Genomic DNA, 17,943 nt, shown 5'->3' with positions numbered 1-17,943 from the left:
CGTCGTAGTGACCGAGGTTGGGGAGGAAACGAATGCTGTGGTGACTCGACATCGAATAGATCCCGTACGTACCGATGTACGGGATTACGGATTACTGGTACACAAGGGAACGCCGGAACGAACCAACGTCTCGGCGCTCGGAAAAAATAATTGACCGTAGGTGCTTTAGGCGGGCTCGGGCCAGAGCTTGCCTGATTGGTCCGGCCAATGAGAGGGCCTGAGTTCCTAAGAATCCCGAATTTGAGAATCCTGACCTGTCGACCTTCACCAGCTTGAGCCTGCTACCTCACATCACCGACGGTGGCAGCGAATTGCCTAGTCAATCCGACCCACGACACCCTTCTACTCTCCGCAAGGTGTGCCGACCATGCTGGCGAGGTCCTGCCTGCGCTCGACGCGCGCGTTTGCCGGCCTGAAAAATGGCGCCGTGCACATTCCTAAGGTATGTCGGTTGTTTGTGCCGTCTCCATCGCACGACCGGGCGCGACAACGACCACCGACTCTCCCAATTGCGCCCGTCGCCCCGCCCTGTCCATCGAACCAGCCTCGGGAATGCGTTCTGCGCCCCTTCGGAAGCTAATAACCATCTCTGTCAGCGCGCCGCGTCTTCTTCGAGCTCCGGAGCTACTACCGAATCGCCACTCCGGCTGAACATCGCCGCCGCCGCCGCTACCGCCGCCGCCGCCGGCTCAATTGCCTGGTACTACCATCTCTACGGACCTACAGCGGATGCCGCGACGCCTGCCGAGGAAGGGTGAGTGCTCCGTCGACCATTGGCCCGTTCCCGTCGCGGACCTAGGTCATTTGCCCGCATTGCGGCATATTCGGCCAACTACGCTGTCGAGGGAGGATTGGTGGAAAGTAGGAGCCCCGAGCTTACTGTCGACATAGTCTGCACCCCACAAAGTACCCCTGGGTTCATCAGCAGTGGTTCAAGACCTTTGACCACCAGGCGTAAGTCCTCTGCGTCCCATCCTCGTCCGTACTGCGCGGCTCATACAAAGTTTCCTCGCAGTCTCCGGAGAGGCTTCCAGGTTTACCGCGAAGTCTGCTCCTCGTGTCACTCGCTCAGCAGAGTGCCTTATCGCGCGCTTGTTGGCAGCGTCTTGACCGTTGACGAGGCCAAGGCCCTGGCTGAGGAGAACGAGTATGATACCGAGCCCAACGAGCAAGGCGAGATTGAGAAGCGCCCTGGCAAGCTGTCCGACTACCTCCCGGCCCCCTACCCGAACGAAGAGGCTGCCCGCTTTGCCAACAACGGTGCCCTCCCCCCCGATCTCAGCTTGATCGTCAAGGCCCGCCACGGCGGCTGCGACTACATTTTCAGCCTCCTGACTGGTTACCCGGATGAGCCTCCTGCCGGTGCCCAGGTCGGCGCTGGCCTCAACTTCAACCCTTACTTCCCTGGTACCGGTATCGCCATGGCTCGCGTCCTGTACGATGGTCTCGTCGAGTACGAGGATGGTACCCCTGCGACCACCTCGCAGATGGCCAAGGATGTCACCGAGTTCCTCAACTGGGCTGCTGAGCCCGAGATGGACGACCGCAAGCGTATGGGCATGAAGGTTCTTGTTGCCACATCGGTCCTGTTTGCACTGAGCGTCTGGGTTAAGAGGTACAAGTGGGCGTGGCTCAAGTCGAGGAAGATCGTCTACGACCCGCCCAAGACGACCAACACCCCCCAGCGTCGTTGAAGGACAGGCTAAGCCGGAACACCGCAAGGCTTAACTGTTTTTTGTATGTACCATATACTGCTAGGCTCTCCCAATTTTCTCCATCTGGTGTAGACGAAGAAAAGGATGACGGGGAGCCTCCCGAACAATGGGGGGAAGTGGACGTCGGGTAGAACAGGGGTTGAGGGGTGTAAATCAAATGTGTCGGTCTCAATCTAGACATTTTTCCTTGTTGTTAGATCGATATTCCCCTTTCTGTGGCTTTGGGGTCCTTAAAAACGCCTTGTTTGGTTTGCTCAAATGGTCGCTCGTCACAGGGAATTTTCCTGGGGGGAAATCGTCATCTCCCTTTATTTTTCCCGCGTTTCGAATTATCATCTCAACAAACCGTGACAGCCCATCTTTTTTATTACCATATTTGCTGGAATGATACTACGCATCAACCCACCAGGCCCATCCACACCGGTCATGTTACAGAAATGTCGAGCCATGATATAGCTAGCTACTTGTCAGCCAATGACCTCCTCTATGGATTCGATATCTGCGATGAAGAAACCAGGCAGTTCCTCGCTTCGCTCATCAACTCTGGCCGCGCGCCGCAAACCGAGATAAACGGATTGCGGGACCTCAGTCTTTTGCGCGGGGCTGAAGAATGGGACATGCTATTCGAATGCGCCTCTAATTTGCGAAAGAGGGGCGAAATTTCAGGACAAACGATTGGCGAAGACGCGAAGAGTTCTTTGGTACCGTTCCTGGAGCTACTCCTAAACGGTCCATCTGGTACCGGTGTTTCAGGACTTGCTTTAAGGTACCAACGGCCAACGTCGAGAAGCGCCAGAGAAAAGCGCGAAACCCGAACGCGGAGGAGTAGAGATTCGCGACAGGGTAGTACTTCGCACTTCTGGGGGGACGACGAGGGCGGAGCTTCGAAGGTTGCGCCGAAGCAGCGGCATCAAGCCATTCACTCGTTTCCCATCCCGACTGGAGTGGGCAACCAAGTTTTCGATGCCACCGGCTGCAGTTCGGCAGAGAAACATCATGTTGGTTCTGCCTGCGTCGTAGTGTTGGAGAAGAAAGGTGTCTCATCAACCGCATCGGTGGCTCCCGCGAGGGCTGGCCAAAAATCACCCGAGAGCATTACTAAGGAACAGGAAAACCCGAGCCTGCTGTGCTCACCAAACCAGCCAGCCAACTCGCACGCCGAGGTCACAAAGACGATAGGGCGAGCAGTCAAGGCCGCAGGTGGATTGAAATCTCCGTTCTTTGGCACCACGACGCCTACGAGAGGAGGGCAGCCGAAGCCGGGACCCAGCCCGCCATCAACGGCAAAGAAGTCTCGTCCACCACGAGGTATCGTTTCAAGCCTTCCCATACCGCCCCTCACCGCCGACCGATTCGGCCTGATCCAAGAGGAGCTGGCCGACGACCCGTTCCGCCTGCTCATCGCGGTAACCTTCCTCATCCGGACTCCTGGCAGGGCAGCTATCCCTGTGTTCTGGCAGCTCATGGAGCGTTTTCCCACGGCCGAGGCGCTCGCCGCGGCGGACCCAGCAGAGGTTACGGCACTGATCCGCCCGCTTGGCTTGTCCGCCGTACGGTGCGCGGCCATCCAAAACTACGCCCGCAGGTGGCTGGAGAGGCCGCCGACCAGGAATGTGCGGTATGGGGTCAAGAACTACCCGCGGCCGGGCGACGCACGGCATGTGCGGGCGGGAGAGGAGTTCGGCCCGGAGGACGACGGAGCCGACATGTTAGACGGTCGGCAGCCGGCAGATGCCGCGGCCGATGCGAGGGATAGGGCAGTCGGCTGCGCTTGGGAGATTGGGCACCTCACACAAGGCCCGTATGCGCTGGACTCGTGGCGCATCTTCTGCAGAGATGTGCTGCTTGGCCGGTCATGCCACTGGACGGGGAAAGGGAGCCCGCCGGAGTTTCAGCCCGAGTGGATGCGTGTTCTGCCACGGGATAAGGAGTTGAGGGCGTGCTTGCGGTGGATGTGGTACGTATCGCTCACCCGCCTTCCTTGTCTTATATATATTCCGTCTCTGCCCAGGCGATCGTCCCGCTCTACGGCGGCAACATCACACCTACTAAATTCAGCTCCGGACTGGGTGGTCTGCTCTTCAATATCTGCGGTCTCGAGTAATCAAACACCTGTTTACTGACGCCCTAGTAGGATGCGAGAAGGTTGGGAATGGGATCCTCTCACGGGTGAACGGGAGCCTCTTCGAGAAGATTTGCGTCTTGCGGTGAACGAAGGTCGGGTTGGCTACGACGATGGTGGTAATCTGGTGATTCTTCAATAGTTGGGCGCCGAGTACCACACCGCATGCTGCCTTAGAATGGCGAGTCACGGTCAAGGACGTTGTAACCTGCAAAATTCGTTTTCCATCGCCCTTTCTTTACCAGACGTAGATCGATGGGCTCTCGTGTGTCCGTGGCTTGGAACTCGCAGTACGCCCTTGCATCGTCGTCCTCGCTTTTCACAGAGGAACAACGAACGACAAAAGTCATACATCTAGATACACTATTGAGGAAACACTCTTATTCCTAGGAGACGTAAAGTGGTACCAGAACTTAGGAACGGAACTTGCGATTTGGGGTTGAAGTCAGGAAAAAGTATCCAACTCGGTGTTTTGGAAAGGGCCTGGCTTCCCGGTAGTACTTCGCTCTACCTTTTTCATTCGAAGCACACGGCAAGTTCCCACGATCATCTCGGCAGATAGGTATAGAACACTGAATATTCTGACCAGGCCTTAATCAGACACTAATAAACCGTCTTACCAGAGTGTCGGAAGCTGTGGAGCTTCCAAACGTATTAGCCACGCGTTTGCCACAGCTTTATAAGGCTGTTTAACGCTTTGGCCAGTTCCTTTGTCTATAAATATCAGTCGTTTTGTCTCCTTTGTAGATAGTTTAACAAGGTACTCTTTTCCTTCGTATAGCCACCTACTACAGACTGCTTTTAACGCTCCCGGAAGCTTATCACTACGTTCGGCAGTTATGAGCCCGGCGCCTTAACTACTCCTCTACCGACGTATCTTCAATATCAATGGTAGCTTCTTCTATTACGAACTCTCTTACCCTGCTTTAATACGCATTTGACGACGTATCTGTCTATTATATCCGAGATCCTAGTCGAGACTTCTACGTGCCTTATAGGGCCTAGTTCCTAGAACTTGTAGTATATTAAACTATAGTTATAGGTTGAATTTGCTAGTATATAGGGATTTATTAACCCTAATGGCGACTATAAGCTAGATCTAGAAGTTCTATAATGCCTAACCTATAAGTAAGCTAGAGATAACCTTATCCTAGCTTCCTAGGAGTAACTCCTGGAAAGATTATTACCTTTAATATCTATAGATTTAATACCTTCTAATATAGCTATTATAGCTGAATTTATATAATTATAAGACTCCTTTTATAAAGATATTATATATATTATAGACGTTAGTAAGTAGATAAGATAGCTATAATGTTAGCTAGTATATATTATAGATTTTAAACTCTATAAAGCTATAAAAGTATATAGGAAGAAGGATATTAACCTTATTAAGGGGATTATTTAGACACTTTACTCTATATTTATACTATCTATTATAACGCTCTATATAATAATTATTATATAATATATAGCTAGTCTTAATGTAACTAAGTGTTTAGGAGTTAATCTATAACGCTAGATTTATAACTTTAATATTACCTTCTAGTAAGCTATTTAATATAATATCCTAGAAGTATAGAGAGTATAAGGACTTTATACCTTTCTTAATATTATTACTATATATATCCTATTAATCTAAGTAGCGAATAAGAGGATAGAAATCGAGCTTATTAATAGTATAGAATAGTTACTTCTAGAGCTTAGTACCTTTATTATAATAGCTAAGATCCTAATTAATAATGACATATAATCTAGAGTCTCTTGGAAGTATAAAATCTTCTTGATAACTTATATACTAATACTTCCTATAGCTTAGAAGAGTAATAAGGAGAGAGGTAGAGATTTATATAGAGACTCTTATAACGGTTAATAGTATAATACAAGATATCCTTATAAGCGTCTAAGATATCTATAGAATCTAGTAGACTACTATACGCTTAAGTAAACCATCTATAGTAATAAGTAATACTTATATCTTTCTAATAAAGAGTATAAGAAGATTTACTAGGAGCTTAATAAGCCGAAGTAGGCTAGACTAAAAAATTAACTTATTACTAAATAGGGGGAGCTATCCTATTCTAGGTAATTAAGGGCAGGATACCCTAGTTCTTTTAATATATTAATTATTAGCCCTTAACTACTTAGTAAGCTCTTGACTTACTATAAAGCGTTTAATATAGTCGCTCTATGACGCTATCTTCTTTTAGAAAGCACTTTACTAGACTTATATAGTATAACCTACTTGGTTAATGATAAGAAGTTCCTTTTACCTAGGACGTTTGTTAAGGTAGATAATCCTAAGTTTATTAAAGTAGGTATAACGACCTTTTCTATTAGTAGGAGGGGCACTTAAGTAATCGAGAACGTTCTAGATAGACTATATAAACTATATACTAAGAGCCTAACGCTTAAGGATATTACTATCGTCAAAGGATTCTATATTAATATTATCTTAGAAGCTCTATTACTTAAGGTAGGCGCTTAGTACTATAGCTTAGATTGCTTATTACGTTTTAGAACACTAGAAAATAACGTTATTCTTTATAAGCTGGAATGTAAGTATAATCTTACCTTCCTCGAATATAAGCTACTTTCCTACTACCTAAGCTTCCTAGACTATGTCTTAATTAGTAAAGCAGGTATTATAAATATTTATATATTCTTATAAAACGTATTTGCTATATATAGTAGAAGGTCTTAGATACGAGTATTACCTACTATAAGAGAGGATACTAAGGATCTTTAGTACTCAAAAGCTAGCTACCTTAGACTAGAAGTATTAAAAGCGCTTATTAATAACGCTAGAAACGTCCGTATTAAGGGGACGGTATATATTAAGTGCGAGAGCTACGCTTATACTTATATAAGTAAGGTTATCTCCAGGAAAATACTACCTAAGTAGAAGTCTATATACCTGTTTTAGCAAGTAGCCTAGGATCTATTTGATTATTCTAAAGCGATTAATAGATTATAATAGCTACTTATAATTGTTAACGAGTATAATAGGAAGCTCTTCCCTTTCTTCCCAATAATAAAGTCGCTAGACTAGATTATAGGAGTTATCTAGAATTTCGAGAGCTAGGTAAGACGCTAATACGGGCTTACTATCTATAAGATCAAGTAGGATAACGATATTATGATAATTAGTTTAGTAAGGCATATATTAATATATTATCAGACTTAGGCTACAGAAAGTAGTATTAATCTTAAACTCTTACCCTTATATACTTACGAGCCTAATAGACTAGTAAAGTAAGTAAGGTAAGAACTAATCTCATACTTAATTAAGATACTTAATAGCGTAAATCTCCTTATAAAGCTCTAGTTAGAAAGTATATAAGTAGTAGTATACTTATATATAATAAGCCTAAGCTATACTTACTCGTTTAGAACTCCTAACAAAGTACTTTATAGCTAGTGCAAATAATATTTTTACTAATATAAACCTAGCTTAATAATTATATTAACTAGTAACTTATACCTAGATTAGAATAGTATCTTTATATATAGATATAAGGTATATATCCTCTATAAGGATAGGGAAGCTAAGCGGCATATAAAGGACTTTAAGGTACTACTATATAGGCTAATAGGATATCTTATAGGATATTATATATCTAATATCTATCGCGTTTAGATACCTAAGCTTAATAGGGTCATTATAACTTATAACGTTCGCTTCGATAAGAAGACTTTCTACTATCTAGGTAAAGAGTAGCTAATAAAGCCATTACTAGTAATGGCGAGCTAGGAAGTTAATTAATTCGATCTTAGCAAAGATTCCTAGGATAGCGATTTTCTCTAGGAAGCGTTACAATAGACCTGACAACTAGTAAAAGACTCTATTATAGTAGCTTGGCTGCCTCTATCGTAAGAGAGTCTAGCAGTAGACCAACCTTTCTAATAGGGTCAAGACTCGGGGGTAAGGGAGCTCTCCGATATATAGCCTATAAGCAAGTAATTAGTTCTAGAGACTCTTATAGCAGAGACGTAAGCAATAGACGAACTTACCAAATAGATAGAGAGCTTTAGAAGACTCTTGACCTCTAAATATATACCTAAGCCCTTAGTAACTTATCTTATACTAGCTAGTAAAGGGGATATTTACTAGGAAGTAGGAAGGTTTAAATTAGAGCCTTCCTAGTCGCTAGCTAGCTAACTAGATACTAGGGAGAGTAGGGAAGCTATCAAATCTAATAGAGGAATACCTTCTATAGAAGAATCTAACGTACGTGACAAGTAGATAGAAGAGCTAGGAGCTAGGGACGGTATTACTAATATATTATAACTTACTATAGAACAGGAGGAGTAAAGCGTTAAGCGAAGTCTAGATTAGCTAATGTATTCTCTAAAAGGTAGAAGTAAAGGAGAAGCTATTTAGCAACCTCTTATAAGGAGAGGCAGAGGTAAGAGGAGGGCTTATATACCTAGAGACCCCATATAGTTAAGCGAATGGCTATAAAATAAAGAGAAGGTTAATTACTATTACTCCTTTATCTATATAATAAAGGAACTCTAGTAACAGTTCCATAAGACTTACCTACCTGATTAATAGAAAGCTTATCTAGAGGACTAGAGTATAAAAATAATATATATAGTGTTTGCTACCGCTATATAATAGAAGGATACTATATACCTTAGAGTAGCCTTAAATAAGCTGTATTAATATATTGACAATCTTACTCGCGTTCTTACTAACTAGCAAGACCTATATAACTATCTATTAGGATAATAGTTTAAAGACACGGCTTACGAGGAGATATATAACTTAGAGAGTAGGGGAACATAGAAGATTGTACTATACAAGCAGGCGAAAGCGTAACCTATCCCATTAAAATAGGTCTTCGTATACAAGTTTGATAAGGACGGTTTCTTAGAGAAATGCAAGGTAAGAATCTATATATAAGGAGATCTATAGGATATTAGCTTAGTAGAAAGTATATATATAGTTACTTTAGTAGTATAGTTGTTCCGTATAATAATAGCGATTGCTATATACTTTAACTTAGAAGTCAAGTAGTTCGATGTAGCGTAAGCGTTCCTTAACGCTAAACGACCGGAAGACGATCCTGTCATCTACAAATTGCTAGAAGGATTTAAGTGGCTAGGGAAATATATAGAGTTGCAAAGAGCTCTATACGGCTTAAGAGACTTACTACTCTTATAGTATAGGGAGTTCTATAAAACGCTATTAGATCTAAGTATAGAACTATTAGGCAAAGAGAAGTACCTCTTCTTAAGCTATAATAAACGAGTTATCCTAATCTTCTATATTAACAACTTCTTGGTTTTTTTCCATAAAAGTAATACTATAGCGGCTAAGCAGGTAATAGAAGGAATTAAAGCTTAATATAACGTCTATAAGTAGGGTAATATTAGTTAGTTTCTTAGTATTAGAGTGATTCGAGACTAACCTATATATAAGATATAGTTAGTCTATAATTAATATATTAGAAAGATAGTAAGAAGATATAGGCTGGACGTGCCTAATATATATAAGCTAACTCCTTTAAGCTATAAAGAACTTAAGAAGTTTAAAGGGAACGCTACTAGTATATAGATTAAAGAGTATTAGGAGCTTATTAGATTAATCTTATATTATATAGTTATACTATATCTAGATATTATATACGCCTGTTTAATACTCTCTCGATACCTAACTAATCTAGGACTAGACTACTTATTAGAGGTGTAGTAAGTAGTAAGATATCTATTTAGGAGCTCTTGCCTATTAATTTAGTATAGAGGCAAGCAAGCGCTGGAAAGTCCGACGCTTATAATCACTAGGGACGCTTTATATATAGATAATCTAGATATATAGTATTTGTTATAGGGATATATCTTCTTCCTATTCGGAGGTTCTATTATATAGAAGGCGTTATACTAGGATACTATTATAATGTCGAGCATTAAGGTAGAACTTCTAACGCTTTCCCTTATGGTAAGAGAGGCTATAGTACTTAAAAGGCTATTTACAGATATCAATCTTAAGCTTAGGGAACCCTAGAACATTTACTACGATAATTAGTAAACGATAAGACTAATAATAGCTAAGAACGAACGTATTAATACTTACCTACGGTATATAGACATCTATAATATATAGTTATATTAGGAAGTAGTAAAAGGAACGTTTAAAGCTATATATCTACTAACTAGTTAGATACTAATAGATAGGCTTACTAAACGACTTAGCTAATAAGCCTTTAAGCGTTAAAGGGCTCTCTTTGATCTTTAAGATATTAGTTATAGGCTTATATAACTAGGGGGTAGAAAATAAGTCAAATTCACCAAATAAAATACTACCTAATACTCCCTATCTACTATTATTAGTCATTACTAGGATCAATAGCCTTACCCTTGCCTTTATCCTAGCTAGGCGATAACGTAGTGCCTAATACGTTATCGGACATATTAATACGAGCATTACAAGCTTCCTTGATTTTGCCTAACTAGTGAAAGATATTATATATAGAACAGGTAATCTTCGTAAAACATGTAAGTTTAGCCTTATTAAGCTTATACTCCTCTATATCGTCTATACTAACACATTTAAGGTCACTCCGAAGAACTATACGTAACTTCTTAAGATCCTATACACGACTATTAGCAATTCGCCTATATACTAGGGGTAAAGGTTTAAGATCTAGGGACTTATAAAAGCCTTAACTTTATCTAGTAAAGCCTTTATCAAATCCTTTACTAACCTGACTATGACGAACCTAACTCAGACTTCTTCTAAAAGGGTTCAGACGAAGGTAGATTAAGCGAGACAAGTAGGCAGGTCGTCTAAGGGATTCGGTAAAGCCAAAGGGTTCACAATAACACTAGAGTTATCTCTTATGGTAATTAGCAATGCTTGGTATAAGTACTGTGATTGTAGGTTGCTATCACTAGTAAACTCCTAGAGTCCACTATAACGAGTGACTATTTATATGTATATATACTTCTGTCGGTCGCTTATAGTCCCCTTCTATCCTGTCCTTAGATTGCCTTCGGTAGCTAGCTATCCTCTGCTATCTTTCCCTTTTTGGCAATTGTTTGCCTATAGTAGCCTACGCTCCCTAGCGATCTGTGTTAGCCTTGCTTCGTACCCTTCTTAATTAGTAGCTTATTTAGCCTGCTATACCCTACCAGGTCACGGTATATAGTTAGCTTGTAATACGATACCCCCTCTTTAGGGCTTTCGACCCGAAAGCTTCTTATAACTTGTTTTAAGTACTACTAATACCCCTTTTTCGTAGTAGGTAACGTCCTTCTTCCGCTAACTTCCTTTCGCTATAGCTAATTATATTCCTAGGAATCGTCGCAATCTTAAACGCGAACGATACGCTATTACGATCAAGATTAAGCAAGAGGGTTACGAAGTTACTATATCTTGTAAGCGTTATTAGAATATAAAGCCGCGAAAGCGTTATATAATAATAGAGAGTTTAAACAAGTATTAAAACTATATTCGTATAGGCAAGAAATGTAGTAGTCCAAACGTTATAGATACCTATAGGTTCCTCGTTATTTTCCTTTATAGTCTTAGGTTACTAACTACCTTAGTCCTTTTGAATTTATTAGAGTAGGAGAAGGTTTTAAGGGAGATTACTAAGACCAAGGCATTACTTACTTAGACGTTAAGCTATTTAAGTCAATTATATTGTTTATAGCAATCCCTGTGTGATCGTGGTGCCGAAGTTTTTCGTCGTGGTATAGCTCGTCTAGAGGAGGAGGAAGAGCTAGATACTCCTCTGCTGATATCGGAGACGTAGACCCTTGCGGGTCAGGCTTAGGTGTTAGGTGCTTTTGACATACTTAATTAGGAGTCAATTAGGTTAGATCCTAGTCCTAATTCTAGCAGGTTCCCCTCTTTTTCTATTAGGGAATAGGCTTTAGAGCTAGTTCTTATAGCTAGTTAGGATTCTACTAGTAGAACTATTCTAGTTTCTTAGGGCAGTTTAAATTCTTAACTAGTTCCTATAAGTTATCTTCTAGTCTAAAATCAAGCTATTTAACTAAGTACTATAGTTCCCTATTAATAACGTATAAATCTAGAATTTCTTTAACGTCCTATTCTTTCTCTTTATCCTCTGCTTCGATATATATAGCAACCTTAGCGTTCTTTGGTACTAGTTCGAGAAGTGAAATATGAAAAATATCTGTCTGTAGGTATATAGATAACGGTAACGACAGTCAGTAGTTAGATATCGAAATTCGTTCTTTGATAACGAAGGGTCTAACCTTCTTGAAGTCTAGCTTTATACTTAGTCGTTTGGTTCGTAAGTTTCGTACGATCAGGTAGACTTTGTCTCCCCTCTCTAGGCAAGGTCCCTCGAGCCTGTGTTTATCATAGTAGTTCTTTATTCTGGTTTTGACAAACTCGAGTTCCTTCTTGAGCTTCTCGTACAGTACGTACATCTGTTCTGCTTTGACTGCTGCTCTTGGTACTATAACCTCTAGTCCTTGCCTAAGGTCTGCTTTATATCTATAGTTCGCGAAGAACGGTATGACTTTGGTCGTTTCTGTCGGCGTTATATTGTAGGCGAGTTATGCTATTGGTAATAGCATGACTTAGTCGTCTTGCTAATAATTAATATAAGAGCGGAGGTATTGCTTAATAACTTGGTTTAGTCGCTCCGTTTGTCTGTCGGTTTATAGGTAATATACTATTAACAGCTTATTATTAATGCCTAATTGTTATATTAACGCTTGCTAGAACTTTGATATAAACTTAGTATCTCTATTAGTAATCTATTCTTACGGCTAAGTATATACTAATATAACTTGCCAATAGATTATGTCTACTAACTGTTTAGCTATCTAGGACTCCTTGTAGGGAAAGAAGTATACCTACTTAGTTAGGCAATCTACTATAGTAAGAATACTATCGTAGGTTACTCCTATAGCTATATCCTTAGATTCTAGTAGCTTTGTAATGAAGTCTATCGTAACTAAACTCTATAGTTTATTAGCTATTAGCAGTAGCTAAAGTAGCCTATATAGCTTATATCGTGCCGTTTTGCTTCGATTATAGATGTCGTAGCTCTATACGACTTCCTTAACTCGTGCCGTTAACTATGGAAAGTCATAGTGTCTCTTGACTTGTACAACAGTCTTCGTAACTCCCTTATATCCTCCGAGTTTTAACTTATAGAGTTCTCGAATCATTTGTAGCTATTGGTCTTTATCGTGGATATATGCTTTGCCTCGGTACTAGAGTTTCCTATCTTTCTCTTCTACTCCGTCAGGTACCACTAGTCTAGGTGCTGCTTGATACTATGCCTTGTTGATCCTTTCCTCTCGAAAGATTATATAGTATTCTAGGAACGAGTTAAGTAGATCATCTTCTATAGGTGTCTATATTTTATAATATAGCGTTCTGTCTGTTTGTTCCTTAAATAACGGTAGTATTGTTCTTGTTTATCCTTTCGTATGATCTGTTCGTTAACTTAAAATGTCTGCTTGTACGTTTTCTTTACCCTTCTTATAGCGGATCTCGAAGTTAAATTCCGCGAGGAATTCTGCCTATTGTATTTGTCATCTGTTAAGTTCCTTCGTCATCGTAAAGTATCGCAAATTCTTGTAATCTATATATACTTATACTAGTTTAATCATGCTATTAAGGTATAATCGCCATTCCTTAAAAGCTTCGACAATTGTAAGTAGTTCCTTATTATAAATCGGATAATTAAGACGTAGTCCGTCGAGCTTCTTTAAAAAGAAGGCTATAGGATGTAGCTTCCCTTGTTTGTCTCGTTGTCCTAATTGTCCTCTGATGGCATAGTCTAAAGCGTCCGTTTCCACCTTGAATGGCTTCTTAGGGTCTGGTAGTACTAGTACTAGATCTTTAGTAATGGCGTTATAGATTTATATAAATGCTTGCTTGTATCGCTCTTCTTATTAGAATTTAGTATTCTTCTTAGTAAGTTTATATAAAGGTCGTATGATCGCTCTAAAGTTCCTAATGAATATCTAGTAGAAGTTTGTAAATCCGATGAAACTTTGTATTTCCGTGACTGACGTCGGTTGTAGCTAATTCTTAATAGCTTTAACCTTTGAAGGTTCTATCTAAATTTGTCTAGGGGATATTTCGTATCCTAGAAATACCGTTTTCCTAATGTGGAATTCGCTCTTTTCCTTGTTAACTAATAGCTTATATACGTATAGTACGTCTAGTACTACTTTTACATGCTTCTAGTGTTTGTCTATTGTCTTAGAGAAGATGAGTATATTATCGAGATAATATACTATAAAGTTGACAGGCAGATATATCCTCTTCGAAGGTTCTCTTCTAAATATCGCTTAAGTTCTTTATTCTATATCTAGCTCGTGTAGTAAATCTTAAAGAACTTTAGTTATACTCCTTCCTTGAGCTTGATCTTATAATCCTATAGGCCGTATTCTGGTAATCCTTCTAGATACTTCGGTTCGAATGCTAGGTGTCCCTCGTACTCCTTCGGTACTTCCCTAGTCTTGTCTCGTCTCTCGGTTTTCTAATAGTATACGAACTTGGTTCCGTCTATAGCAATACTAGCGATTTCTCCTGTCTTAACCTACTGCTCTAATTATAGTGCTCTACATTCGTTAACGGAGAGAACAGCTATCGGCAATTTAGCTTGTTCCTCCTATCACGATATTGATATCGTTATACCGCCTCTTCTAGAGTCTATAGTAGTCTACCTGCTATTGTCCGTCTCTTGCGGTAGATCCGTAGGATATGCCTTTCTCTAAGCATCGTCTGCTCGCGATCCTTGTACGCTTCCTATCTTACTAGTCGAATACAACTCCGTTTAGGGTCATAGGTAGCTACCATTCTTCTAGCTAATGTCTAGGTTATAATCTTTATACTATGGTAACCCTAATATTATGTCTTTGTCGTTACCTATATCTATAATGCTAAATACGATTGCTATAGTCTTCCCTGCTATAGTGATGTCAATTGGTTTAGTCTCTCTATATACCTATTACGTTGGAAATGGCCCTTTGACTATGCTATGCTTCTGCTTCATTCTCTAGGGTATCTATAGCTAATTTACAAGCGTCGGTAAGATTAGGTTTATCTCTGCTCTACTATCTACTAGTACGAGCATTTCGTGCTATTTCTATTGTACTATTATCTATAGCCGCTTGTCTTACCGCCGTCGTCTAAAGATTACGGCGATTTCCTATGTTTCTACTAGGAGGTCTTGGTATAGTGGTCTCTTATGCTAGTTCCTCCTATACTATGCTACTACTTGCTACTATGTAGGTGTTAATGGTTTCCGGGCCTCTCGAAGGGCCCTAACCTGTTTCCTAGGTTAGTGCTAACCTCTCCGGTTGTTTGGCTGATAGCGGCTTTGTCAATCGTACTTATTTCTATAAGCTATTAGGTGCTTACGGCTTCCTACTATTAGGTCTATTCTACTTTCTATCATACGTACTATAGCTTTATCTAAAGCTCCTAAATTCGTAATTTCTTTTTGTCCGCGTGATAGAGGTAATCGTTACTCTAATACGAGTCTTATATGTCTCGTCTAATTCCGTAGTGCCTAGGCTAGGCTTGTTTTGGAACTATCGTGATGCTTTCTAGGTCACAGGCTTCGATCTTCTAGAGCAATTCGGCCGCTCTATTTCCTATATCGTAGACCTATTCTATAGGGTACAAGCCTTTGTCCCTGTTTTCCTATCGGGTTGGCTAGTGATTGTTTTCGAATTTGTCGCGGAAGTGATATCGGCATTCGTGTGCTATACACTGGAACTAGGGCACTTGCGTATATGCCTCGTATCAAGGGTATAGTTATATAGCGTTGCCTAGGAGATATTGGAATTCTTTCCTAAATCCTTCCTACTATACATAGGCTATAGGTACTCTAATGCTAAGATAAGAGTATTTCTTTTAGTAGCTTTCCTATATACGCTTGTCTTTCCCGTAGTTCGCTTATATAAACTAGTATTCTAGGTTCTATACGTCGTTGCTAAGTTATTAGCCGTCAAGATACTCGGTATAGCTATCAGGCCTATTATATATCATAGGCTATTCTCCTTTAATAGTTTCTACGATACGTTAGAGTTCCCTTATTTCGTCCCTTATCTTAATACTCTACTAGACAAGTTAAGTCAAGCGCCTATCCCGTTCGTATAGTTCCGTATTAAGTCAGAAAACTTCGTTACGGTACTATTCGATTTGTTCCTAGAGGAATAGAGTATTAGGTCCAGATCTTTCGATTCCTTAGGTATCGGTTGTCTATAATCTATCCTACCTCTATATAACTATAAGACCCTACTACCTTAAGGCTAGGAGAATCGAAACTAGCGGTGTATATTCTCCTGCCATATCCTATTCGGCAAGACCTGTCTCTAGATCTATAGTGACTAGTTCGGAGTACGGTGCTTGTTCGTCTTCACTATTACCGTCGTATCCGAGACTATCCGTATCACTACCCTTATCTTTGTAGCTCGTGGCCGCTACTTCGATGACGTCCTTAATGGTTTTATCGATAGTCGTAATTTCCTTTCTAGGGGTTGGTTTCCATTCTTTCTTCGGGCTCTAGTATTTTTGCTTATAGTGTCCTTTCTTTCTGTAGTTATAGTAGGTAACATTGGACTTGTCTTTAGCTATCTTCTTCTAGTCCTGCTTCTATGCTATATCTATATTTATAGCTCCGGGGTACGTCCTATATAAGGTACTATTATACACTCGCTTTTTCTTGTTATTAGCCTTAACTATAGTTCTATTTATTTGACCTTATTTCTATTACTCTTGTATATAGAGTTGATTATTAATCCTAATAGCCTATATAATATATTTATCTAGAGTCTTAGGCCGATCGTACTTATATAGCTTGTTCTTGACCTTTTCCTTTAGGCTATTATAGAATAATTATATTAATACCTTATTATTAAGCTAAGACTTAAGTATATCCTGTCTAAACTATATAGTATAGGAGGTTACTAATTTAGTCTATTAGAGATTAGCAAGTCTTTCTTACGTATAAATCTTCTTATCTTTGTCGCTAAAAACTTTCTAAAGCTCTTCTTCGAAACAGTTATAAGATCGGAAGACTGCCTACGTAAATACGTCTCGTTCGTCTTTATCTTCCTTAGTGAGATAGTCATTCTATATAGGCTCGAACTATCTAAGTGCCTTGCCCTCTAGTCTCGTAGTTATATAGAAGACTTTAGCTTTATTATCTAGAAACTTATCGTTATTAAGCTAGAAGTAGGATTAGAGGTTTGTTAGGAATCCTATAAGATCCTCCTTAGTTCCTCTATATTTGCTAGGTAGTTCGATCTTAATACGCTTTACTTTAGCACCCTCGAGTGCCTCGATTTTAGCGTAGGCCTCATTAACTAACTTCTACAAGTACTTTTCGCGGTTCTCGAGTTCCTTGATTTGAGCTTAAGCAGCCTTGTCTCTCTAGTCTAACTCCTAGATCCGCTGCTAGAGTTGACCAAGCTAAGCGAGCAGCTGTTCGGCCGTAACGTTAGTAACTATGTCGATGTCAAGGTCGAAGTCACCTCCGTTCTGAACCATGACAGAACAAAGGGAGTGGTAATAACGTGTAACGAACCTAACTTAGACTTCTTTTGAAAGGGTCTAGACGAAGGTAGATTGAGTGGAACAAGCGTATAGGTCGTCTAAGGGATTCGGTAAAGCTAAAGGGTTTATAATAACACTAGAGTTGCCTCTTATAGTAATTAGTAATGCTTGGTATAAGTACTGTGATTGTAATTGTTACCACTGGTGAACTCCTAGAGTCCTCTATAACGAGTGACTATCTATATATATATATAATCCTAGTGATCACTCCTGATCACGGTGATCGTAAGTGATCGTATGGTGGTGATCACCCTGATCGCTGGTGAGCGTAGTGATTACTGTACTTCCTATGTTGTAATTGGTCCTTCTGTTCCTTTGGCTTGATTGGCCCGTTTGTGCCGGTGGCCTAGGCGGCATTTGTATGTATATTTCCGTGACATTAGATTCTAGTAGCTTTGTAATAAAGTCTATTGTAACCGAGTTCTATAGTTTATTAGCTATTAGTAGTGGCTAAAGTAGCCTATACGGCTTGTATTATGCTATTTTGCTTCGATTGCAAATGTCGTAGTTCTATATAACTTCCTTAACTTGTATCG

The 17,943-nt window shown here is 40.6% G+C and overlaps 2 protein-coding genes across 2 annotated transcripts; both read left to right on the top strand.

Annotated features, from left to right (window-relative positions):
- The first annotated feature begins 261 nt into the window (after positions 1 to 261).
- On the top strand, positions 262 to 1,923 carry MYCTH_2296450 (uncharacterized protein). Its single transcript, XM_003659378.1, has 4 exons — positions 262 to 442; positions 597 to 754; positions 892 to 954; positions 1,016 to 1,923. The coding sequence occupies exons 1-4, from the start codon at positions 368 to 370 to the stop codon at positions 1,692 to 1,694; spliced, it is 975 nt and encodes a 324-aa protein (XP_003659426.1). The 5' UTR covers positions 262 to 367; the 3' UTR covers positions 1,695 to 1,923.
- On the top strand, positions 1,924 to 3,995 carry MYCTH_2296446 (uncharacterized protein). Its single transcript, XM_003659377.1, has 2 exons — positions 1,924 to 3,672; positions 3,850 to 3,995. The coding sequence occupies exons 1-2, from the start codon at positions 2,153 to 2,155 to the stop codon at positions 3,977 to 3,979; spliced, it is 1,650 nt and encodes a 549-aa protein (XP_003659425.1). The 5' UTR covers positions 1,924 to 2,152; the 3' UTR covers positions 3,980 to 3,995.
- Positions 3,996 to 17,943: the final 13,948 nt, after the last annotated feature.

The sequence above is a fragment of the Thermothelomyces thermophilus genome, chromosome 1, assembly GCF_000226095.1.
Source record: "Thermothelomyces thermophilus ATCC 42464 chromosome 1, complete sequence".
In the NCBI taxonomy this organism is placed as follows: Eukaryota; Fungi; Ascomycota; class Sordariomycetes; order Sordariales; family Chaetomiaceae; genus Thermothelomyces; species Thermothelomyces thermophilus.
This window is presented reverse-complemented; position numbering and strand designations above follow the sequence as displayed.